The sequence below is a fragment of the Limulus polyphemus genome, unplaced genomic scaffold (assembly GCF_000517525.1).
Source record: "Limulus polyphemus unplaced genomic scaffold, Limulus_polyphemus-2.1.2 Scaffold2192, whole genome shotgun sequence".
Lineage (NCBI taxonomy): Eukaryota > Metazoa > Arthropoda > Merostomata > Xiphosura > Limulidae > Limulus > Limulus polyphemus.
The window spans coordinates 96,125-123,703 of NW_013667802.1; the positions used below are offsets into that span (position 1 = coordinate 96,125).

The 27,579-nt window shown below is 33.0% G+C and overlaps 1 protein-coding gene across 10 annotated transcripts in view; it reads left to right on the forward strand.

Moving 5' to 3' along the window:
* The window catches only part of LOC106466223 (DNA-binding protein SMUBP-2-like), a 102,245-nt gene that overhangs the window by 16,081 nt on the left and 58,585 nt on the right, over positions 1-27,579 (forward strand). For all 10 annotated transcript variants that reach the window (XM_022394190.1, XM_022394192.1, XM_022394187.1 and 7 more), the window contains exons 3-5: positions 2,453-2,613; positions 12,724-12,916; positions 20,087-20,196. In XM_022394190.1, coding sequence (XP_022249898.1) covers positions 2,453-2,613; positions 12,724-12,916; positions 20,087-20,196 — 464 coding nt within the window. The remainder of the gene's footprint in view (positions 1-2,452; positions 2,614-12,723; positions 12,917-20,086; positions 20,197-27,579) is intronic.

Sequence of the window (27,579 nt, forward strand, 5' to 3'; positions counted from 1 at the left end):
ATGTACACTACACGTTTCTTACCCTCAACAAGTGTTAAATTAGGACAATGTGCAAGAGAATAAAATGTATTATTTGTAATGTACACTACACGTTTCTTACCCTCAACAAGTGTTAAATTAGGACAGTATGCAAGAGGATAAAATGTACAGCTTTTCCAGTAAGTATGAAAATATATCTTCTGTTTTTAAGGTATCAATACTTGAAAGTGACTACATGATTTCTTGTTTTCCATTATGATTTATCTTGGTCCAATTAACATGTTGCTTATAAACAGATTATAGTAAGAACCTGCTTGGGTACCAACTACTAAACTTTGATATCTTACAAATTATTTTCTAGCAGAAAATGAAGAAACACCTTGAAGATTTTAAAATGAAACTACTTGTCATTTGATGTCATTTGTCTCTAAAATATGTCATTCACTCAAGGAATAGGAAAACACTGTCACAAAAAAAAACAAGATTTTATATTGCTTTTGGAGGATAATATTTAACCAACCTTGTAATCACATAAAAAATAGAAAATAATTCTAATTTTCATCTATTTTCTTTCTGGAATGACTGCAAATTATGAAAGAAAACCACTTTATCCTAAGTAGTTTAAAGCTTGTAACAGTATACATTTATTTATGCTTAAATATTATTGTTTTATTGCCCTTTGAACTGCTTCTAACTAATATAAATTGCAAATCACTTGAGGAACGTGCAGCTCACATATCGGAATAGAATTACATAATGCAGGTTTACCTCATAAATATTATTATCATTAAAATTATTATTTATTTTACTTTATCTAACCCAAAAAGTTTTTAATTTTTATATTTTAGTTACTTCTATAATAATAATAAAAATAGAATATACATGAAAAACAAGAATAAAGAACTTAACTGGGTCTTCTTTTTTTTTGCTCTCTTTTTTTTCTGCTTTTTATGAAAATATTTTTTTCTTGAATTAAAAGCAGTTTATTTTTTTTTTTTAATTTCCAAATCTGTCTCATATCACTTTTTAACCCATTACCTCAGTTCTCTTATAATAAATCTTGTTTGGAGGCCTAAAAACAGTAATTAAAATTTGATTTTTCTTGATCTCAATATGTAGAAAAACATAAAATCATGCAACGATCACTCTTCATCATATATTCTTGTCATATAATCACATTCTCAATAGTGGTTAACAGTAAATCTAAACTAACACCCTTTCTAGTTAGTTCCTTGACCATTTTGCATAGAAAACTATTCCAAATCACTTCAAGAAACCTCTATCTCTTACTACTTGACTCCTTATAATGTTTAACAGTGTTCAAAACTAGTTTCCATGATTACTAACATCATTGTCCTTATTAGTAACAGCCTTAATTCTATAATGCAATTTATCTATGACCATACCTGTTTGATCATGTGACTTAAGATAATTGCTAATTATAAACTTTTCATTGTTGAAATCCCATGTTATAACTGTGATTCAACTTTTTGATTGTCTTTGTTTTTTATGTCCTCTGAAAGCAGATTGCAGTTTTGTGTGTATTTTTTTTTAATACTTGAATATATTCTGGAATTGTTTACCACCATATACAGTGCATATATACATGCACAAAAAATCAACTTGTGAAATTACAATGTACTGTATGCAAAATGGCATGAAGTATATTTTACTCTTAATACGATGTTTAGTATTTCCATGTTAAATTTTGAAGTTAATGTGGATGTTATATTTTATATTGCTGTAATAACTACAAGAATTTGGATCTATTAGAAATTTTTTCCTTATTTTGTGTGATAAAATGTGTAACATAGCTCTAAAAAATTTTGTTTGATAATGCCATGAGCTCATAATAAGAAGGTTTAATTGAGAGTCCACATCTGAAGCAGACAAATTTGATATTTAGTTTTAAAGATTTAAGCAAAATTATTATTGGTGTTTATGATACTTTCATAGTGTTTCTTAATTTTATTGTGTGTGTATATCAAGTTTTGGATATGTTTATTATCTAATCTCAAGCTCAAAATTTTATGGAATGATTTTTTTTTTCTCTCTCGTGGTGCCTGTCGATAGTAGGTTCAGAAGCTTAACATCTTTTACATGTATCATTGTACCTTATTAACTGTGATGATTTAACCAAGGTAATGAATTGGCTACATGGCAGGCTCTTATTGTTTTTACAGAAATGCAAATTGTTGTACAATTTATGTTTGTGTGGTCAATCTGGAGTTGAAATATCTGTTGGTCATAAAATATTTTAACAAGCAACCTATTTAAGATGAAAATTTTTTAAGATGCTTTGTGTATCAGAAAACATGTTATTTAGCTTAATTATCTGTATAAATCATTAAAATAAAATTTTCATAAGACACAATAAGTTATACTTGTTCAGTGTTTTTTGTTTTTTTATGAATATATCATCTGATTTTGTTTTACTGGGTCTTGGAAACTGCAAACTTTTTAATTTTTTTAGAAAACTTCATGCTTCTTGCTCTCTGAAAGAGCTCCAGCAACGAGGGGTGTGCATTTTAAACTTGAGACTTGGAGGCCATCGCACTGGGCTATATGGAAGAACCAATTGTACATTTGAACATTTCTGGGGAAAGCTACTACCTACCAACTTATTTAGTTCAGGTGCAGTTACTTTTTGTTTAAGCAAATATAATTATAAGTTTAATTTGAATTTGTTAGTTTGTATAGAAGTGGTGACCAGTATTGCTAAATATTGATTTATTAGTTGTTGAATCAAAAACTGGATGATTATTCAATATAATCAATTCACCTATGAGTATAAATTACATCGATTAGTGTCCTGTAAAATAATCGATAAATATAGATTATGATTAAGTTGATTAATTATATGAAAATAATCAACTAGTGTTTTTGCTTATTGCACTTTTTGATTAGTGTCATGTAAATAATCAATCAAAATTGATGTTTCTGATGATTATTCCAACTATCCAAATAATCAAAACATTGCTGTAATTATTTGTCTGTTATTTTCAACGATTTTGAGGTTGTTTAGCTTAATGGATTAGTGTAAAAGTTCACAAAAATAACCAAGTAACTGAAATTAGTATTTCTCAATATTGCTATTTTTGGTTATTCCAATTACATAAGTCTCTTATGAAAACACAGATGATTGTAATTAATGAGTGCAGTGATTAACCCACTCACTTCTACTGTCTTCTGAAATAAAATGTATTTATTGTATATGGATATGTGAAAATGCTAATTCATAGAGTAAATGTAAACAATGAATAATGAATTTGAAGTATACAGAAATCAGTATATATTTGAAGTATATATTCAGAAAGCAATTTTCAGATTTCCATAAATATTATAAAATACAAGTTCAGTAATAGTGACAACTAGTCTAACAATTTCATTTTAAAAAACATCAAAACTTACAATTGCTTTAAATAAGTAAAATTTGTAATGAAGATGAGTTCCTGGAACAAGAATGAATTCCAAAAAAGTTCTTTGTTGCATCCTCCAGTGGCTCAGCTGTAAGTCTGAGTAGTTATCAAGCTAAAAATCAGGCTCAGATACCCATGTTTAGCACAGCACAGATAGCCCATTGAGCAGCATTTTGATGAATAATAAACAACTAAATAATTTGTTGTAAATGACCACTAACAAGAATAAAGTGAGCTCCAGCAATCAGGGGCTAGGCAAGATAGAATTATAAGATAACCAGTCTGTGGACAGGAACCAGTGATTACACCATACAGGGAACAAATGCTTGAATAACAGGAAGCATATTCGACAATTGGGAAAATATTCTATTATAAGCATAATATTAAGAAATATTTATAGCTGTTGTACAGTCTCATTCTCTAAGAGCCAAAATGAACCAAATAAATAAATAATAAGGTCTTATGAGAAAAAGTGCATGGATCAATTATTCTGTTGCTGTTATAAGATTTGTTTGTATGTCGGCATCATGTAATGTCACTTGCAACTACTTACCACCACCAACAGCTCCAATGACCTTGCTAAGGTGTAGTAGTTAGTCTTGTCCATTTTGATTGGTCAGTGACAAATATAGTGAAGTGTGAAAGTTACTTAGTGACACAGACAACTCAATATAAAAACTCTCACTGATTTTGCCATCACTTGATTTGTGATTACCAAATTTTGATCCTGATTTTCTATACATTCTTAGACCAGTAAATTTATAACTGTATACTTGGACCCTGCATCATAGGTGAAACATGGTCCAAAACAAAATATTTCCAAGTAGAATTAAAACAAGAAATTGACTTAGATGGAATTTTTTTAAAAAAAGCTCAACTAACCTCATCTGTTCCTACTTGCTCTTACAAGTAGCAGCCCGATGATGACTCCAGTAAAAAATGACAACGATAGACAGTGGTAAATATTCAGAGAACTTAGAAATTTATCGGAAAATAAATATAAAGCCTAATCAATAATTCAATTTACTTTTCACCATGTTAAGCTGATTTGGGGGAATTCCATCTTCATCAGTAACCCTGGACAAAAGCAAATTGAATGAATAAGACTAGACTTTATAAAGTGTGTATTATATTCCTGGTTTAATAATAAATTATTACTTATTCAGATTTTGTAACAATATGTTGGTTATCCTCTGACATAAAGTAAGCTAATTGAGTATAAACAAAAGAAAAAAATGAAAGGTAGACATAAACACATAAAAAAATAATCATCAGTTGTGTATGTTATTTCAACCATAATAGCTTATATATCTAAACTATTAGTAAGAAAAGCATATTTAAGTCTTGTATTTATAAAGACATGTTCATTCTTTCCCTTGTTTACAGAAGTGACAAGAACAGTTTGTTTTTATCTTTGTAATGTAACAACATCTACCTGTTATTAAAATATTGTTTCATCATTAATTTATATAACACAAACTATCTATCATATGACCGTGAATAACTTTCTTCAGTTGATGTTCACAATGAGGGACTAGAAAATATACTAGGAAGATGAATAGTTGACATAAGACATTTTATAATGGAAATTCATTGAATTTCTGCTTATTCTTTTCAATGTGTTCATGGAGGATGTCTTTTGTTTACAAATGAACAGTATTTGGGCTCAAAAGTAATTTCCACTTCTGCTGCAGCAAATGTGAAACCAATGTAGTTGTTCGATCAGATCCAGAATGTACACAAGGTGAAGGCAACATAAATTTTTGGCAGTTTGGGGATTCACGACAGTAAGAAGTGGATCTCCACAACAAGAGGAGATCTTTTCAGTTTTGGGAATACTGTCTGTGAGTGAAAAAACATTCCAAAAATATAAAGAAAAAGTGGGACAAGTACGTGTGTATAGTTTTGTGATTTATTTATTTATACAGTACTAGTTTCTCGTTTTTGGCATAATGTAAAGTACATGTTGTTTTAAAACAGTACTTGGCATCATTATCTATAAATGAAAGTTATCACTATTAGTTTTATAGGCTTTTGTAATGTAAATTAGACAAGTTTCAAAACAGTGAGATTTTTTTTAGTATTTATGCATTATAAACTATGGTGGACAGTTTCACTTGAATGTTGGAAATGTATAACCATTTCATGCACAACACATTTTTGTTTATAATAAACGATAATTTTCTCTATTTTGTGTCTTTTCTGTTTTTAAGAAAATGATAATGATCTTTATGAAATACAAGTAAAAACAAAAAGTACTTCTTTTACTTGTAATACAAATACAGTAAAATTTCTGTAAAGAATGAGCGTAAACTTCAGATGACTATATAGATTTGCTGAAATCCCTGGAAATAGATTATTACAACTTTGAAATTGATTTTTTCAGACATGGGAAGAATGTATACAGACACAGATGGAAGAAGCTGGAAAAGAAGAATTTTGATTAGCTCAAGAGGCAGGGAATGTGGATCAAGATAGAGTTCATTGGATAAAAGTTGTAGCTGATGCTGGCTAGGGAACAAAAAACTACTGTCGTCGTTACACTTATAATACTGGAGTTGTAGTCATAATTGGTCATTGCACAAGAAAGATTTTTTTTGGCATTTGAAACAAATATTATTGCATATGTGCCACAGATGATAAAAGGAGAACAGCAACTGAGCACAAATGGTACTGAAACTGGAATGAATCATTACCCACTATGGAACCTTATTGTAGATAGATTCTGTAAGAGTAAATCCATGCAGGAAGTAAGGTATAGGGTACTAACTGGTGATGGTGATTCAAGTGCTTATAAAAGAGTTTTGGAAAGAGTGCCTTATAGCAGATCAGTCACGAAGGTTGAATGTACCAACCATATGGTCAGAAACTACACTAAGGTATTGCACAATGTCTCTAACAAAAGCACAGAAAGTGTAAAATGCTTATCAAAGTCTAGAATAATTCACATAAAAAAAGTGCAAGAAGCACTATTCAATACAACAGTAAAAATTCCAATAGTATAAAACTCTCATAGATGATCTAAAGAATGGTCCATATGTTTTTGGAAGCTACGAAAAATGCAAGTCTTATTTTTGTTCATCAGTCGGCAACAACAGTGAAAGAAACAATATCCTAACAAGGCCTCATTACCTTCTCACAAGAATTGTGGCTGCTGTAGACATGCTTGTACGACAAACTAACAAACTGATTTCAAATGGCACAAGCAACCTTGTCGAATCATATATGCATATTGTTACGAAATTCATTGGAGGAAACAAATAAGTAGATCATGCAGAGGTGCATATCTTTGGCATTGTCAAGATGCTAGTTTATCATACCAACTGGGACCTAACTGGCACACTTTAGCTTCCAAATCTTTTTTCAACAAAAGTCCATCTGCTATATTGACAAAATACACAGTAAAAACAAAGAGAGCAATGTTGGTCATGAAGACACATGAAGATGCTTGAGGCAAAAAAAATAAGGAGAGAATAACACTGTGAGGGTATTAGCAAAAAACAATAGACCAAATAGTCAGCAACTTGATTTAACAGAAAATGAATATCAGAGAAGAAAAACTGAATTTCTAATGGAATTGCAGGTATCAAAGGAGATTAGGGATAACATTGTGAGTAAAACAAAGGAACAGAACAGAAACCCAAAATGTAAAGAGAAATGAAGTAAAAGACTGACAGCTTCACACTTTTCTGGTAATCAAAAATTTTTTCCCAAGTTATATCACTTTTTTATGGAAACTTTGTTACCAGAGATTATTGATCCCATAATGGTCAGAAACATGGCTATCTAGAGGAAACCTTACGTTGTAATAAAAAAATGTAACTTACATTAGATGATAATATGTGGTTTATTTCATTCATCACATGTACAACTTTAAAGTAAACTATCTAATATTAATCTCTACAGTAAATAATGTATCTCCTTAAGAGACTTTCGTTTAGGCATAAATGTGAAGCAAAGTAGTGTTTATGTAAAATTGGTGAAAACTATATAAGAATTTTACAGACACACACACTCACAGAATAGTGCATTGGTAGAATGCTTATGGAATAAAAAGTAGAGGTGAGACTGAGTATTCAAATAATTATTTCAAAATAAACTATGATAAAAAAAAAGAGAAAAAGATGTGCTCAACAATACAAAACTTTAACATATCTGCAGGTCACTTTCTGATGTATGCTGAGGACTTAAAATTTCTGTTAAGAACAATGTATTTATTGTAAATTACTTTACACTGCATTTTGTGTTATAAACAATGTACATATTTATTCTAAATTACTTTACACGGCATTTTGTATTTACATATTAATACATGCACATTCTTTATACAAACTGTCAAGATAGATACTTGTGGGATTTTTTTGGATCACATATTATTTTGGACAAAAACAAACATTTTTTATATTCATACTTGCTAAAAATTTCATTTTCAAATGATATATTTGCTACAACGATAGTTAGGCACAATAGAAAATACAAGATCAAAAGAATGCAAGTAGAGGTCGAACATTTGGACAGTTTTAATTAATAGAATACTTGAATCCTAATTATTCGAAACTACCATCCCAAATAAAAACTGTCAAATATTATAGTGTATTAGGTCTAAAAATGCTAATTCTTTCAATGTTATAAGATTCACCCTAAACTAGATCAGTTTAATTTTTCAGACACTAATACCTGAAGTAACAGATCCAAGAATGACAAGAAGCATGGTTTTACAAAAACATACTATGTTCTTGAGGGTAAAAGAATGGTGTAAGGCAAGAAAAATAAAATTAGCACTTTGAAGTACTAAAATATGAATATAGCATATACATTGGCTGGGATTCTGTGTGTTTTCCTACTTAGAGTTTTAACATATAGTAAAATGGAGTTATATTGAATAGCCTTCTAATTGTTGTACTAGGCTTTTGTAATATTATTGAGATAATCTTACTCTAAGCTTCTAAGTTTTTCTCATTATGTAAATATTGTTGTTATAAGAGGGCTAGATTTTTCTGTCTGATGTTATAAATATGTGCAGATACAGAAGTTAAATTAAAGTAAGTTAAAGAAAGTAAAAGTGAAAAAAAAAGTGAAGTTTAGCCATAACAGGTGATTTCTAAAGTGAAAGTTTCACAGTTGGTATTATAACAACAGAGATAGATAAAAATAATTTGTCTTGTCATTTGGGTTCTAAGAAAACTGACCCAGCCTGTGTGGACTTTTGATGAGAAGATGAAATATTTAAAGCTCTAGATTCAACTGCAGTAAACAGTAGTGTAACAGATTTTTGTACATACTTTTGCTTGCTTTGAATATATTATTTTAAAACAAGTGGATTGTGTGCTGTCTGTTTATTGTTAAAATTTATCAAGAACAAGTCAAAGGCACCTACTGTAAAGAATCCAGCCCTTTACAAAAACCTGACAGTCTCACATGCCATTTAAGTGTCTTGTGCCTGGTTTATTGTGGTCAAAACATTACTATAGTAATGGAAAAAACCTTTCCATGGATGATAAGGGGTTAAAAAAAGTGCTGATAAGCTTTTTCTGCATCACTCTCTGCCCAATTGATTTTTCCATGGATCCCACTGGCATCAGATGTTTATTCCACACAGGGAAATCTGTGATCTGGTGGTGATAAATTATTTCAGTTATGGCTGTATAGCATCTGTCTACCCAAGATTGTCTCCTGGAGCATATTTTAAGCAATTCCCTAATTGATTATAGTCTGTGAGGTTCTTGTGCAACTGAAATTTCCCATTCAGAAGGTCAGTGATGCACTAGTGAAATACATGTTCTTTACACTAGTGAATAATTTTTCATGTAAGTGCTGTTGGTGTTCTATGATGCTGCTGAGGCTTGGATACATAATAGGGACCTGGTGGATGCGACTGAAGTTATTACCATTGCCAGCCTGAAACAACAGTTTTGTATCTTTTTCAATCTTATCTATATGTTTAACACTCATACTGATCATCAGTAGAGCATAGTACTGGATGGAGCAGATTAGAATTTAGTAGCTCTACTTCCTCCTGCAGTGTTCAATGTATTGATGTTTTTAGTAGCTCTGATTATCATGGTGTTAGTGTGGCTGATGAACTTGAGTTGTCTTTCAAAAATACATCAGTGTTTCTTTCAGAGGGATAGCATTATCCACGAAGGATGGTGGTTGCTTATCCTCATCAGAATGTCTGTCGTTGTGTGTGCAGAATATTGTTGTGGCTTTAACAGGATTGATTACCATTATTGAGTCATTGCACCATTTCCTCACCCTGCTAAAGTATGGTTGCATCTTGCTTTCTAGTTCTGCTTTACTAGAGCCACTGCTATACCCCAGAATTTTGTCAACAAAGGATAGCACATAGGATCTAGTTGGACTGTTGAGGTGTCCATGGAGAGTAGTGATTCTTGAAGCAGACTGGTATTGACAATATCCAGTCTTATTTCCAGCTTCCATGCTTCATTCTTTGGTGATTAGTTCAGCTACAATCCAAGTGCTGATATAACGCAAATGACTTTTCAGTTGTCAATACAAATCAGGATGATGATATTGTGTGACTCTCCCTGATTTGCCCAGTTTTGAAGACTGTTATGATGTATGTTCAAATTACATATTGGGGTACTAACTACTTTATCTAGTGCCTGTGAAGAAACAGCGAAGATACGTAACTGAACTTAGGTCTAGTGGTTAGCATGCCTGGACTTTGAATCTGAAGTTTTTTAATTTTCCTCCTGTTGCCACAGAAATGTGCTCTGCACTTTCAGTCCATGAATGCACTATAAGATTATTGGTCTAATCCCACTATTCTGTCAGAGAAAAGTAGCCTAAAAGTTGACAATGGTTACTATTGATTAGCTGCCTTCCCTCTAGTCTGTAAGTTCAATATTATGGACAGCTATGCATACAAACCTTTTGTATAGCTCTGCATGAAAACTGTAAAAAAAACTAACAGTAACTGAACTTTTGTTATATTAATCTAATCAAAAACACCTTAGGTATGAAAAAAGGTGTGGCCAAAAAAAGGATTCAGTATGTGAATAAAGTAATGAAATCAAAATTTGTGACCAAACTGGTAGTTATATTTATAGTATTGATAAGAATTTTATATCAAATATTTATTCATTAGTTAGCCAGGCCGTGTTTTTTTTTAACTTGGGGCATGATGGTAGGTAAAGCAAAATATGTGGCCTAGCTGACAAATGAATGAATGAATATTTGCTGTAAAATTCTTATCAATGCTGTAAGTGTAGCTACCAGTTTGGCCACCAATGTTGAATTCATTCCTTTAAGTTACATTTTAAATCCTTTTTTGGTTGCACTGTTTTTTCAGCCTAAGGTGTTTTTGATTAGATATCATGACTTTTTGTCAATACACACCAACATACCACACCAAATATGAAAGTGACACTTGATAGTAACGAACATTAGCTTTAGGATTGCAACCCTATTATTTGGAACAGACTTTACTTTACAGGATCGACCAGATTCTTTAAAATATATGGTGGTAGTTTTCCTCTTTAAAACAGTGTTATCAGCTTCCTTTTTACTAATGCCATGGAATTTAGATTAACAGTTTCTTGTCATCACCCTCATGTAATTGGTACAGCCACATTAAGCTTCATTATTTGTGCTAATTGCTTAAACTAATATCACGTGACACTAAATGCTTTTTAATTAGGATAATTTCATAAAGTTTAGTAAATTTGTGCTGAAAAGTTGTCAGTGAATATCAGTAATAATCGTCCACCTATATGATTCTTTTGAAAACTTGAGCTAGAAACTGCTAATCTAGTTTACTTGGCCTAAGCAATGCTTATGTATCTGGACGTTCTTTCACCTTTTAGTTTTGCTGCTCTGACTTAGCTGTCTTTAATGCGAATGAAAAAAATGGTCTACTTTTGCTCTTAGAGAAAGCTGTATTAAAAATATTAGACCAATAGCTCACATGACTTTTTGTGTAGGTGTGTGCAAACTTTTTGTTAAATTTGTGGGTTTTTTCTTGAATAACTTTGCACATGTGGCTTATATTTACCTGAAATGGGACTCCTAATTGTAGGTTATAAGGATCTATCAGTTTACCAAAATTTGAAAAAAATCCATAAAAGTTAAGTATGTTTTTCTATCAGATAAAATTTCTGTATTTTTCATGAGAAGAAAACAAAAAGTTGGAAGAAACTCAATCAAAATTGGAGATGTTATATCTCAGTTATTTCTTAATGAAAATCCTTGAAGTTTGGTGTATGTGATGTAAGAGTCCAGTATAGCACATCCACTGAAAATATTTGATAGTTTAGATTACCACAGTCTGAGCTACACTCGTGTTAATAATGCACAGTGTGTCCTGCAGGTTGTTTTTTTTAACTGCAAAACACACTATCACGAATCTTGATATTGACAGATAATAAACCACAATAGGTTTTATCATTTTTGGCAGGTGTTTGGTTAGTTTAAAATGTATTAAAAACTTCAACTACATCGTTAAATATGGTAGTACTTAATAGTAGGGATTATGATGAAACAAAATAGTGGCCATAAATATTTCTCGTTTAAAACCAAATTTAAGATATCTGAATATTAACAATGACTATTTCACAGTATTGGTTGAGCAAAACTAAGCTTATTGTACTTATAAAGCTGCCTAAATCGCTATATGCATGTTTATGGAGTGAGTCAAAATTTCAGTATTTCAATCTAAGTAAGTAAGTAAGTAAGTTGTCCAGACAAGCATACAGAAAAAATGACAAATCTTTTCACTCTAATTCTTTCAAAGACCTCTTCCATCTGGGATACCAATGATTTCTTTCTTGTACCAAAAAGAATACTAGTATATATATATAAAATGGGCAATGTACTACTTTGGGCATATAATTAGATTTGAGGGTAGGTTGGTGGATATTTTGATGAGTAATAAAATTGAATCGTTCATAAGTGCACCCCCATGCTTAATATTGCTGGTGCACAAAAATATAGCTAACAAAAAGGAAACAAACAAGTATAACAAAATATTTGTAAATATTATAAAGATAAGTAGGGATCAATATATATGTAACCTAGCTAGCTACAAATGCTACAAAAAGTATTGTAACAAGAAATTCAAAACTACAAAGGGAAGAATTTTTTAAATTTCAAGTAACTCAGTTTTAGTAGTTTGACTTTCTTGTTTCAATAGTTGTGAAAATTTTCCATTTGTATTTAGATTATATATATATATATATATATTTAAATTCAGAGTATAAAAAGTATACAGTATGCATGATAATTATTCATAAGTATAATGGAGCAAGCTTGAAAAATATGGTATTTGATTCATGTAGATCAGTATCTTTTCTTTTATCTCTAGGGGACATTGCTGGAGTTGCTTTATCTCAGGAAAAAAATGAGAACATTTTGGCTTCGGGTATTGTGACACGAACTACTGAAAAAGAAATATGTTTGTCATTTGATGAGAGTTTTGATTTGCTCGAAATTGACGATAAAACACAGTACCGTCTTATGAAGTTGACAAATGATGTAACTTACAATCGACTAAAAAGGTAAGAATTGTATACCCTAGTGAAAAGACTTAAAATTCAGTGTATATATTTTTTGCATAAAACAAAGTGTTTTATGATGTGGTGTAGTAATGGATATGTCAAAAATAGCTGGCTTTGTTTAGCAGCTAGTGAGAATCAACTCACATGATTGCTTTAATGAGCTCTTTCCATCTGGCACATGTCTAGTAGGCATGCATCATATGATTTTCTGCTAGTACAAAGTAGAAAAATAATCTTTCCATAATTAAACTTGTATATTTTTATATAATTCAGAATAATTTTCATAAAATTGCAAACCAAACCTAACTCTTCTTACTGAACTGATTAAGTTTTTTGTGATTAATTTACACCTGCTTAGTGTAAGCAGAAAATTAAACACAATTTTTGAATATATATTTATTTAATGTTTGAAACTTAATTCAAAAACTTTATATTTTATTTTTGGAAATCCTAAAAGAAAGTTCCAGAATTTAATCAGTAATTTATTTTTGAAATTTCAAGCTATGTTAAGTTTAAAGTGGAGCCAAAATGGTGCCAGAAGAAAATTTTCTTTATTAATCATTACTGCCTAACTTGCCAAACTGTTGACTAAATAGCTTCTTTGTTATTAGCTGTTACTTCTTCATTTTTTAACAGAATGATGAATAGATTCTAAGTTTTTCCAAGTGTCTTAAAAAAAATTCTACTTCAGCAAAGGAGCAGTTACAATGTATACTTCAACTGATTTATTAACAAATATTAACTATTTATCGTAAATAGCCTTAAACTTGTAACAGTATCCATCTATTTATACTTAAATTTTATCGCTTATTGTTCTTTGAACTGTGTCTAACTAATATTCATTGCATATAAGTTGTAAATCATGTGGCGAATATGCAGCTTACATTATGGTATTTATACTTTCTACTCCCATTACCCTTCCTTTTACCCCGCGAGACAATCAGCTTTGGTGGTTGGACAAGGCACATACTTCAGTGGGTGTGCCACTTCCTCCCCCCACATCCAGGTCTACATCTTTACATGGATGCATCCCTGTAGTGCTGAGGTGCATGGGTCAACCAACAGGAAGCTTTAGGCCATTGGTCTGCAAACAAACATGATTTACATATCAACATTCTTGAACTTTTAGCTGCACGTTGGGCATTGAATCACTTCCTTCTTCTCGCCCGACATTGTCTGGTGATGGTTCATTCCAACAATTCTATGGTGGTGGCACATATCAGTCACCAAGGGGTCACCCAGGCAAGAGATCTTTGTTTTCAGATGTTGGATCTCTTATACTGGGCCCACATGCAACATGTTCATCTCATTGCATATCATGTGCCAGATGTTTTCATTCTTGTTGCACATCGTCTTTCCTGCCAAGATTGGATATATCTGACAGAGTGGTCCTTAGATCCCCTTGTTTTCAGGGAGCTTTGCAGTTAGTCTGGTGTATTTGCTTCAAGCCTCAATCACAAGTTACCTCTCTTTTGATGACTGGTTCCTCAGGCAAGATTGGTCCCACAAGTATCTGTGTGTTTATCCTCCTATCTGATTACTTCATCAGGTTATCTTTCTCATCCATATCACTCCTTGTCAGGTTCTACTGATTGTTCCTTATTGGCCAGCTCAGCCATGGATTTCATGGTTACAGCACCTGCTACTCTCCTCTCCTGTACTTCTTCTGTTATCTCCCTATCCTCTTTGTCAATCTTAGTTGCTGGCTTTTGGCAAGAAGATCCAATTTCTCCCATCGAGTCACATTCCTTTTAGCTGGTTCCATACGTCCTTCTTCCAGGGAGGTGTATCAGTGCAAGAGGAAGGTGTTCCACAGTTAGTCTACAAATCAGGGATTTCCTGCTGACCAGCCTACTGTGGCTCGGGTGGCAGAATTTCTCACTTGGCTTTTTGACCAGGGATCCTGAGTCTCTTCACTCTCGTTTTATTGGGCAGCTTTATCCCATACCTTTCATTTTTCCCAATACCGTAGAGTTTTTTACCTACCTGTCCTTACCATGCTACTGCGTTCCTTCTGGTTGCATTGCCTTCCAAGGTGACCTACCCTTCCAGATTGGGATGTTAATGTGGTACTCCATTCCCTCACTCTACCTCCATTTAAACCACTTTCATCATGTTCCATGTTTCACCTTTCCCTTAAAACATATTTCCTTCTCCTCTTAACCTGTGGGCATCGATGGTTGGATTTGTTTGCCATTGACGTTTCACGTACATTTTATCACCCTACCTGTCTTCTTCTTTATCTGGATCATTCCTTCTTCCCAAATACCTTGATGGCTTGGGAGGGTAGCTCCTTCTTTTCGTCTATTTCTCTTCCTTCCATTTCTCATCTTCACCCTCAACCGGATACAGATAGGCTTCTGTGTCCAGTCAGAGCTCTTTGTTCTTATATTGCCTATACGGTTTCCTTCCATGGTACCCATTCCTGTTCTGTGTCCCCTGGCAATCTTCCTCCCTTTGTGATCTTTCACCTTCAACCCTTACTAATTGGGTCCGACTTTTGATCCAATTGGCTTACTCCTCCTTACCTTCTTCCTCCCGGAATTTGTTCAGGGCATCTTTTCATCAGGTTAGACACTTCAGCTTTTCCCTTGCTTCTTGTCTGTGTCATCCATTGTAGAAAATTCTACAATCAGGCTTGTGGACCACACCCAATATGTTTGTCTCCCATTATCTATATCATATCATGGTGTCTTCTTCATTGGGTTTTCATCTACCACCTGTGGCCATTCTTCAGACTTTGGTGCAACTCTGATGGGTAAGTTTCTATTCATACTTTATTTTCTTTTCAGGGCCTTTTCTTCGTTCCTCATTATATGGATCTCACTCTGTGGCGAGTGGTGCCTGACCAGGTATTCTTTAACTTGAAATACACACTGTACAGCCATGTTTACTCATGGCTTTGCAATGCTCACCATTGAGATGGGGTGTTCCACAAGATTGCATGTAGGTGAATATCCTCGCAATATTTTTCTTCATAAACATGCATGTCCCAGACCATACCATACCACCCATGGACTGCATATGTAAAGCAGAAGGGGATAGATATCCATCCCTGCCATGGCTGTAGTGAATAGCTTGGTATGGTCTGCTTTTCAAAATAGAGTTTTGTAGCCACCCATTCCACTATTTCAGGTGATGATGTTCCTCCGGACTCTCCACCACCCTTTTACCCTCTTTTCTTCAGTGGAGCATAGGAGTCCTTTCCAGTTTCAAACCACTGGGGTGGTCGACCATGGAGGCACCCTCTTGAATAGGTTCCACACAAAGATGGCTATAACCATTCAGTGCAGAGTAGGGCGGTGGTGTTCTGTGGGTGTAGAGGATTTACTGTCCTCCTCTTTGCAATATACAATTACAAAGGAGTGATACGTCAAAATGCAGTTCACCTCCTTGATTGGAAGCCTTCATCCTACCCTCTCATGAATGTCAGTACCCCATGGCTGGGTTTTCGATTTAGAGTAGAACCAATCATCATAAGTCCTCACACATGTTTTGGGTTGTCTATCTTCCTCCCTCGATTTTCCTTCTTTTGTGTTATGGGTCACAGAAGTGGTATGTGGGATTGTTATGGTTCTCTCCTTTGGCTCTACCTCATACTATCTTAATTGCCTTTTGGATGGTATGGGTAAGTTTCCTGGGTGGGAGAATTGACTGCATGTGATAGACATCTTTTCAATATCAGATGTCAGGTCCCCAGATCAATAGCTTAATACTAATACTTGTGTCATACATGGGAGATAGCATGATTTTCAATCCCCCAGTCTCTTGGGTTTCAGGTGAAGATGATATGATCCTCACCCTACACCCGCATGAATGTCTGTTCCCAGTGGCATGGGTTTTGGATGTAGTTGACTTACCGAGTACGGTCTGTCATACCCTAGTCACTCTACTCCTGAGGGCACATCCATTGTTTTACCCACTTTTCCATTCATGGGATTGAGTTATATTTATTTTATATGGTTAGGAACACGACCCTGACACAGTTCTATCCCACTAAGATGTGCTCCTCTCCTTTTCCACCCTTATCTTCTCCACTTTTCTCAGAGGGGCAAAGAGTATACCTGGTTCAGAAGTGGTGAAGTTCCCCTCATTTGATCTTTGGATCTGACACTCATTTTCAGGGGTATCCTTCAGATGCTTTTGGGGAGGGTACTTCTCTCATTCCCTCGCACCGGTCTCTTCTCCTATTCAATGTGGGATTCTGTATCGGAAGTTATAATTTTCCTATACTGAAAATGTATTTCATATGAGCTTAGCTGAATTTTTAACAGCTTTCGTTGCATAGTTAGAAAAGCAGAAAAATTGCTATAGTCATAGGACTTTGTCTGCTTTTTGCATGTTATTATTCAGTGTTCTTTGGTGCATTATTTAATTAAATAAAACATTACTTTGTATAGTATTACCTTTAGTATAAAAAGTAGGGTTATGTTTTATCAATAGTCGACAGCAAAAAAAAAAAGACCAAAGTACATCTCTTGTTTTTCATATGTATTCTTTATTTATTATTATAAAGGTAACTAAAATGTAAAAATAGGAAACCTTTTAGGTTAGATTAGAAAAAATAAAGAATAATACAATAATGATAAAATTTTCATGAGGTATGCTCATGGGCAACTTGCGAAAAGTCTTGCATAACATAATTTGATAGGGTAACATGAGCTACACCTTTACCAGGTGATTTACAACTTGATCAGCAGGGATTTTAGTTAGACACAGTTCAAAGGGCAGTAAAATAATAAAATTTAAATAGAAATAGATATATACTGTTATGAGTTTAAAGCTATTTATGATAAACAAATGTAGTTTCATGTTGCAATTTTAATTAATTCTAGAAAAGAAAAAACGATAATTTAAACTTATTTTTTATTTTTTTATAGCAGTTACAAGGTCAGTCAAATTGACCAACCTTTTATAGGGTTAGGGTAGAAAAATATCAGATAAAATATAGTTGTACTGAAAAAAATGTTTGAATTTTATTTTGGAGGTTTTAGAGATTATGAAAATGAAATTTGAGAATTTACAGATGAAAATATATTTTTATTTTAGAGCAGTCAAATCTTTGACTCCATATATTCATGGAAAATTCTTTAGTTAAAATACTTCATTAAAAATTCTGATTTTTTTTTTGTCAAAAAAGGATTTAATGCTTATTGAAAGCATTTAGAGATTTCATGAAGACAAAAAATATTAGAAGTTATAGTATGGAAACTATAAAGGTCAATTTGACAAAATGAACTCAGCTGATTTGGCTGAGCCTTTAGAAAGAATGTTAATTATTAAGTAGATTAAATATTGTTTAGTAATGAATTATAACATTTTGATGGTTTTTTTAGGTATATTTTTAGCTTGAAAACCTTGAATAAATACCGTGTGCAAATACATGGTAATAACTTGTGGTTTCACCATAATATCATGATTTGATCATACACAAATTACTATATTTTGGTGGTGACCTTGAACAAGAGAAAATCCAATAGACCAGTTTGTCACTTTGCATAGGCTTAGGGTTCTATCTTTTGCTTTGAAAAATGCACTCTCTCTCCCCAAAATCTTGTTTTGATGTTGATGAAAATCTTCCGAAAACAAGGCTACTTTTACTTAAGACTATTTCATTTTGAGATTGATTTAAACTCTAAGAATGGTTATAAACATATTTATAACATCTAGGACACTGTAAGTTTAGCAGAAACAAAAATATATGTTTTTCAACTATTTCTTATGACTTTCATTGGTTTAAATCTGATCAATCATATCAAAGTCTGTCAATCACTGAAAGTTCCAAAACAATGAAAATGAAAACAGTGAGAAAAACAGGGTATCTTATTCTGTTTCACCATTTTTTTATTGTATTCTAACATGTTTGTACAACTTTTCTTTCTGATCAGTTGAATTTTAACAGAAACCCTGTTATGACAGCATCCACAATTTGCATTACATGCAATTATCACACCTTTAAACCTTGCACTTGCAACTGAGATTAAGATAAACGTGACTTTTGGATATTCTCCCAGTGAATATTGACTAGTTTAGCACTTAGAATAGGTCGTTTCCAAGTAAATCACTTAGTAAATGCTTTTGAAATTTTACCAAGCTTTGGACACAGATGAGGGGATGTTATTTTCAAATAAAGCTTTCTCTGCAAGAGTTGAATTGGTGAGCACAAATGTTATATTGTTTGAAAGCTCAAATACCAAATTATCATTAAAAGGAAATCTTAGTTCTTTTTATCATTTGCCAGATATTATGAAGACCAAAATATTTGCTAATTTCTGCATGGTTGACTGTTAATTTATGGTTCAAATGTATCATGAACTTACCACCTAAATTATCTTATTGAAAATAGTTCAAGTAGAATTTCATTCTCTAATTTTTCTATTTGCCCACAAAAGCAGGAACAATATTATTTTTATTTATCATTGTGATCATGATTTATTGTTTTTTTTAAGATGTGTCAGCTACAATTACATCTCTAACTTTTAAAGGGGTTTTGCATTGCATGATGGTATACAGTTACAACACTTACTAACCTGAAGTACAAATTTGAAACTTATATTAAAGGTTGGCCATTGTTTTATTTAGAAACTAGAAATTTGTTGTAATTTTACGTTTTAATGACTTCCATGGAAACAATAGCCTTTGATTTCACAATATTTGAAAGTTACTTTGAGAAAGTAAACATACAGGACCCAGAAGAAATCTTCGTGTTTTTTGTGCATATTGTTATTGTTCTGTTAGCAAAACAATCCTGTTTGGCTAGTATGAATAGGCCAGTTGCTTAAAAAGTTAATGTAGAGCAATAAATTGTTATTCTTGTTCATAAGATATTCTTTGTGTTTATAGAAACATTAAAATTGTTTTGTTTTTTTTAATTCAAGTAATGTTTCAACTATTCATGGGAAAATACACCGTACATGGTAAATTAAAGTTTGTATTGCTTTGTTTTACATTTTACATGTGCAATTCAAAGTTTTTGTAATACCAGTCTTTTTGTATCACAGAATAAATTTTTAATTACAGATACAAATAACTGCACTATTATGAAAATTTTCTAGCAAATAGCACTGACATTCAGAAAAAATAGTATAAAACATTATACTTAGAAACATTGAGAATTCATTAAACATGAGTTAACATAACTCTCAATGCACTTGATCTTTTTATTTTCAGAACTTTACTGCAGCTACAGAAAGGAAATTATGGACATAGCTCTACATTAGTTAGTGTTTTGTTTGGTGATCAAGAACCAAGTGAGACAGTTACTCTCATGGACAATAGTTGTGAGTAATGAATTTTTTATTTTGTTTACAGTTTAAATGTTGATTCTGATACGATGCATACTTTTGCTCACACAAATAGCTTTTCTCGGTCTTCCACTGCCCTCTAATGCATTGAAAAGAAATTTTCTCGCTTGATGCATTAGCCTTTGTACCCCCTCACTTCGAGCTGCTCATTTAGCATGCATAGAGCATGTGACAACCCTTCACCAATAAAAGCATGACACACTCCCAAAGCAGCTGGCTCCCTCTGTATTACATTGTGTGTACCTCACTTTGGCACCTTATGAATTGGATGTGTTTCTTGCTTACTTTCAATTTTCAGACCTGACTAAACATGATTTTTTTTAATGCGTGTGCTTTAATGCTGTCTTGCATTATGTTTTGTTAGAGATTTTGATTCTCTGTTTCACATATTATTGCCTTTTTTCTATATATGTAATTTCATGTGATTCTCAACATGATTACTACTGTTTCTGGGAGCACCTTAATATTTCTTACCCAGGCCTTGGAATTGATACTGTCTGCTGAGAAGATACGTGTCTTGGTTTATCAGGTGTTCACTTCTTCCATGGGGCCTGGACCTTCTTCTCCATGATGGTCAAAGCATATCCAGTCATTTCTGTATGTTAGAAATAAGGGTGATTTCACAATTTTTATTTTTACAGCTCCAATTGCTGTGCAGCCTCATCGTTCACTTTGGTAGAAATTTGTTCTTGTCCTCCTTTCTTCCTATTGCTTCCAGCCCCCCAAGGGGCTCTGTGGTAAGATTTTGACTTGTTTACTACAGTACGGATTGCGATACCTGTGGTAGGCATGGCTCAGATGCCCTTTCTGTAGCTTTGTCCTTCTTTATACATGAGAGCATTAAGTATTTCATGACATCAGTTTTCAGACTTTGGTAAGTTAGACATTTACATGTAGAGTAAGTTTAAATGAATTGTAAGTTCAATTTTGATTATAACTTTAGGTAATTTTAGAAGTTTGTACATTCATTATTTTTATGTACTTTGTCTCAATATATTTAGGTGATTTGTCAGTTCGATATTAATAATTATTTTGTTAACTAGGTATGTTGAGATGATTTGTATGTTACGTATCATTAATACTAGTAACATCTAATTCATTTTTCTATCTGAATAATTTTTTTTATAGTAATTTTCATATATGCTCTTTATAACCCTAATTTTTATAAGTGTAAGAATTTTTTTTTGCATTGCTACATCATTGACATGTTCTTTTATTTACCATTATTAGGGCTGAGCTTTGCTTTGGCTTCATTTCCTAAATTCTTGATACTGAAACCAATTTTTCTCCTCATATTCTACAATTCAAAGTTCGTCTCCACAGTAACCACATTGTAGGTAGTTATTTATAGCTTGCTCTAAGTTAATACTGTTATTATTCTGTTGTTTTCATACTTACTTAAAATGCTTTGTTGCAATTTCAAGAACACAGCAGTGTGTTTTATATGTTATTGTTCGTATTGTTTTACTGGTTCCTGCACATTGATTTTTATCTATTTGGTTTGGGGTTTTTGTGTGCCTTTCTTCCCTGGCATTTCTGACTACACACTTAAGCCTTTCAGGGTGTGGCTGTCCTCATCATCTTTTCCCTACTTTCCTGGCTGGTGTGGTATCAGGTCTTATTGGGGTGAGACATGCTGCTTACAGGTATTTGCCTCTCCATGTCCTCCTACTAGGACTTCAGCCTGTTTACATTTTTGCATAATACTGTTTTTAGGCCCCATCTTGCTTCTTTAGAGTCCCATATTAAGGTGGCCATTTTGCATACTTCCCAGTCATCTTTTACATGCATTTTGTAATCAAACTGAGGGGGTATAAAGGCTAGTGCATCAAGCGAGAAAATTTCTTTTCAATGCGTTAGAGGGCAGTGGAAGATCAAGAAATACTAATTATGTGAGAGGAGGTAAGTATCTATCGGAAACCTGTTTTCAGTATAAGAAAATATCTTTTGTAATGGTGATTTAACTTGTATGTAATTTTTTTTAAACTATTTCTTATGCAATCTAGTAATGAAGATTTTAGGTAATTGATTAATAGTTTTTTTGTATTTGCTTACCATAATTTAATGGATCATCCAAAAAGTATAGGAAATGATTTGCTCAGTGTTGTGTATATTTTTTAATTTGTTGTGTTTAATCCAGAGTATAGTATTATACCTTTTAAAATTTGTCAAACATAATCACTCCTTGGTGCATGTATGAGTTGAGTTTGAGCTCAGACTGCTTATGTATATGCACATTTACAACACTAATATACACACTTAATATGGTTAACTGAAAAGTTGTGATATGCTTATGTTACATATCTCTCTTTCTTGTAAGCTATATATTTTACATATTATTATTTATGTTTTAAATTTGACTAACGCTCTTGCTCAGAACCAAGTAAATTTGGTTAGGTCACGTGCCTGTGTAGCCAAAGGTGTCACTCTGTATACATAAGTTGGTGAAAAATATTTGCTGATTGTTGAGATAGTTGTATTGTTTCCAAAAAAACCTTGAGTGTCAGGCTATTTTAAAACTGCACATGGAACAGAGGTAGTTAAAGTTTAGTTTAATATTGTTTATGATTGATCAATTACAGATAGAACATGGAGAATAAAAACAGTTTTAGCATTTAACAGTTACATGTCCTTAGTATGTATAACTAGTTAGATGGGGTGAGTTTCCAGAAATTATTGAATTTCCAGTTTCTCTTTTTTTTTTTATTCTGTCAAGTTTTTGATTATCATGAAATTTCATAATATGAAATGAAGAAGAAGATATAATAAAAGAAGAAGAAATTGAAAATTACTTTGCTGTTTTTACTTGATATTTCAAACTTCGAGAATCCCATTGAAACGTATATATGAGAATGATGAACATCAAGCTATTGAAAAGACATATCAGTTATTGTTGTGTGGTTTTCCTATAAATGTTGTGCTTGCACTCAGCTTTTACGGAAGTTACTTTTGACTGTTGAGGTTTTGTATACATTTCTTACTTAGTTTTCCTTCTTCTGATAAACTGTGTATGTAGTTGTTAACTTTTAAAGTAATATTTTTGACGGAGTTTTATTTTCATTTCCCCTTAATCTTTTAAAACAGTATTTCAGGTTTCTGTCCTATCACTACATATTTCAGCCAGCTGTTCACAGGCTAACTTTTGTTATTAAACTACACTGTATTTAGTCTTGTTAGTGTTCATGTTGTCTTACATCTTTTGTTTAATGACAAGATTCTCTCATTGCTTTATCTACTCTTAACTCTAGGAGTAGAATACCACAAAGTGATTGTTGTGTTATATATTACCTTTTTGAAGTATGAGTTATTTTATCTTTAAATATACTGTTTTTTTATTTTATTTAGAAACCTATATAGGAATATGTTTTTGTCGTAATTTGTTAATTTTTGTATCACTCATTATCAAGTGTCTGCCTCTAGCTCAGTTTTAAGTGTGAGGGATTCTAATACTGAAAATTAGGTTTTGATACCTGTTTTGAGCAGAGAACAAATATCCCATTGTATATCTGTGTGCCTAACAATAGAACAAACAAAACTATCAAATAATAATTGGAATCTTTGCTTGCACATATACAGAATTTTATGTTAGTATTACATACAATGCTACTACTTGGTGTATTATAGTTGCATTTCAACATTTTAAAAGAATTTACGAGCACTCTTAATGGTATATATAAAATAATATATTAAACTGTTCAGTTCTTCTGAATTAATTATATCAAAAGAACACTATTTAGACCAGAAAGGCATACATATTATTAGTAATAAGAATTCTGATATGGTACATTACCTCCACTCACGTAAATATCCATTCTCGTTTCAGTGCTGCCCTCTATATGCAAAAACATTTTATGCATGCCACAAGCCTTCTATCTCCCCTCTAGTGAAATTGACTGATTCCAATGTGTGTCTCATGCAAATCATCATGTGTCAACACTCCACCAATAGGAGTGCAACGTACTCTCAGGATGCATGTGACTCCCTCTATTCCATTGTACCTAACTATCATTTCTCGTTTGGCAGTACTCATGTTCAGATGTTTTTTGCATTTGGTGCTTGTCGTTTGCTTTGCAGTAATAAATTTAATAGTTTCAATTACAAAGTAGGATTTCTTAATTAATTTTTTCGTTATATTGAAGACATCTTGTACTCTAACTTAATTTCCCAGTCATTATTTTTGTCTCAAATTTGCATTTGTCTATCAAACATTTTTGTTTGATTCATATTTCTTTACCTATGCCTCAGGATCCTATCACCTGCCAGCATCTGTCAGAGGCGGTACGAGACCTTGTCTCAACAGGCCATCGAACCTGTTCATCATTTTTCTCCAGGCTGTTTGTTGTCCCCAAGAAAACTGGAGACTGACAGCCTGTAGTAGATTTGTCTCACCTCAATCAATTTCTCAGTCTATCCCGTTTTACCATGGAATCATTTCTCACCCTCAGGTGGGCTTTTTCTCCAGGTTTGTGGATGACCAAGATGGATGCTGCGAATGCAATGCTTACTTGCATATCCCAATATCTCGTCAGTTGTGACCATATCTGTGGTTTGTTCTTTGCGGGGTGGTTTATCAGTTTTGCGCACTGCCCTTAGGACTTCCTTCGGCCTCATATGTTTTTTTGTCAAGTTGTCAGAGTGTTTGCTTGTCACATACATGCTCTCAGGTTGCATTTTCATCATTATATGGATGACTAGCTACTGTTAACTCATTCCAAACAGGACTCCACCCGTCACATTCATCAGCTGCTCCTGGAGGTGGCTCGAGTGGACTGGTTAATCAAATTGGAAAAGTCATTTCTTCATTCTACCCAATATCTTGACCATTTGGGTGTTTTTTGAACACTCATTTCAGTTGGGTCCAAACTTTTTCTCTTTGACTTCATACTATGGAAATTTCATTTCTCTGCAGTCTTACTGCTCCCTCTATTACAGCTCATGAGGCTCTATTGCTTTGGGGGATGTGGTTTTTCCATAGCAGTATTTATTCCCTTAGTTCTTGCTCATATGCAGGCTCTTAGCAACCAGTGGAATCTTTCATGGGATTCTTTGCAGGTTCTTATTACCCTTTTTCCTACCCTAGTCGATGATCTGCATTGATGGTTGGACAAGACTCACATGTCAGCAGGTGTCCCACTTCTTCCTCCTCATTCAGATTTGCACATTTTCACAGATGCATTCCTTCAGGGATGGGGGCATTGGTTTGTGGCTGAGAGGTCTTATCACATCAACATCCTGGAGCTTCTCGTTGTATGTCAGGCTTTGGTTCATTTTCTTTATTTGGCCAGAAATTTGTCTGGTCATGATCCATTCCGACATTTCTACAGTGGATACTTATCTCATCACCAGGGTGACACACATTTCAATCCCTCTCTATTCATACTTTGGATCTTTATTTGGGCCCATATGCTTGATATTCATATGATTGAGTATCATGTTCCTGGTGCTTTCAATCTTGTTGCAGATAGGCTTTTCTGTCCAGACAAAATCTATCCAACGGATCAATCCTCTTGTTTTCCAGTGCTTCTGCCTTCAGTGGGGTACTCTTCGCATAGATGCTTTTTCCACGTCCCTCAACCACAAATTGCGTTCCATCATCCCCTTGTTCTTGATGCTCTCCACAAGGATTGGACCAACAAATACCTATATATTTATCCTCTCATTCGACTTCTTCCCCAGATGATTTTGATCATCCATACTACTCCGTGTCAAGTCCTTCTGATTGCTTCTTACTGGCGGGCTCAGCCATGATTTCTGCAGTTTCTCCAGTTTCCCCCTCCATTACCTCTTCCTCTGTTTCCTTCTCTTCTTTGTTAACCTCAGTCACTGTACTTCATCCTGCCTTTCATGTTCTCAATCTTCATGCCTTGTTTTTATTTGGTCCTTGGTGAAGAGATCAGGCTTGTCTTAACGAGTAGCTTCATTTCTGGTTCATTCCATTTTCCCTTCCTCTATGGAAGTCTATCAATATGAATGGAACATTTTCCACAGTTGATCTATGGGTTGACAGTTTTGATCAACTTACTGTTTCTCATATTGTTGATTTTCTTATTTGACTTTTTGATCGGGTATCTTCTGTCTCCTCGATCTCAGGTTATCGAGCAGCCTTTTCAATTTTACAGATACTGTATGGTATTTACCTCACATATACTTTCCCTGTTGATGCATTCCTTCCAGATTCATGGTCCATCATAGCAGGCTACCCTTCTGGATAGGGATGTTAATGTGGGCCTTCACTGATTCACTTTGCTTCCATTTGAACCACTTTCCATGTGCTTCTTGTTTCACCATTCCCTTAAGAATTATTTCCTTCTCCTCTTAGTGTGTAGATGTTTGCCATTGATGTTTCACATACTCTTTATCATCCTACATATATTCTCTTTTATTTGGATCATTCTTTCCTCCCCAAAACTTCAGTGGCTAGGGAGGGTAACTACTACTTTCACCAATTTTATTATAAATTTCACCAGATTAAGAGATCTGTCAATTACAGAATTCAAATTTTTACAAAAACTTTCAAAATCAATCCATTTCTTTCTATTTTTTACCTTTACCCCTATTTTTATTTTGTTTATTTCTACAAATATTTAATTCAAATAAATTTCTGATACAGGAATCTTTACTTATGACTTCAGCAGTTTTATTTTGAAAGTCCTGATTTAATCCATAAGGGTAAAGAGTTTTTTTCTTTCAGAATATGATATTCTTCTCTTTCTGTTAAGAAATTTGTATTGTAAAGTTTTTTCTAATATAGTAATTTTTACATTATTAAATAAATGTTTATTAAAATGATTTATTTTTATCGAATGAGGAAAAACCCATATTAATTTGTGATCTATATAGGTTAATCCTTAGATGTAATGGATTAGTTGTTAGTTCTACGTATTTAAGTCCACATATACCACTAATTAATAAATAAATTATATACTTTACACGGTGGTACATTTTGAAAATCCATGGCTGCGGACAGGTTAAACATCTGGAGCTTTTCCAAGAAAATTTTTTATATATTGATGTAAAATATTTTAATTAACTGATTAATAGCTAGTTAGGCTATTAATCTGTATACGAGGGTAACAGAATATTCCTAAAATATAAAACAAGAGAAAAGGGTGATAAAATCAACACCCCAACATAATTTTCTTTTAAATAAATAGCTTACGAACTATTGATTACATTAATTGTTAATAGGTAATTAAATCAGCACTATAAAACAATATAATGAATTAACCCTTTTGATACAGGTCACAGGTGAAAGGCCATGTCATCTTGTTTGTTGACTCGCATTCAAAATTTTATTGAACTACTATTTCATGAATTTATATCATTAAATTTGGTATCAAACTGTAGATTATAATCCAA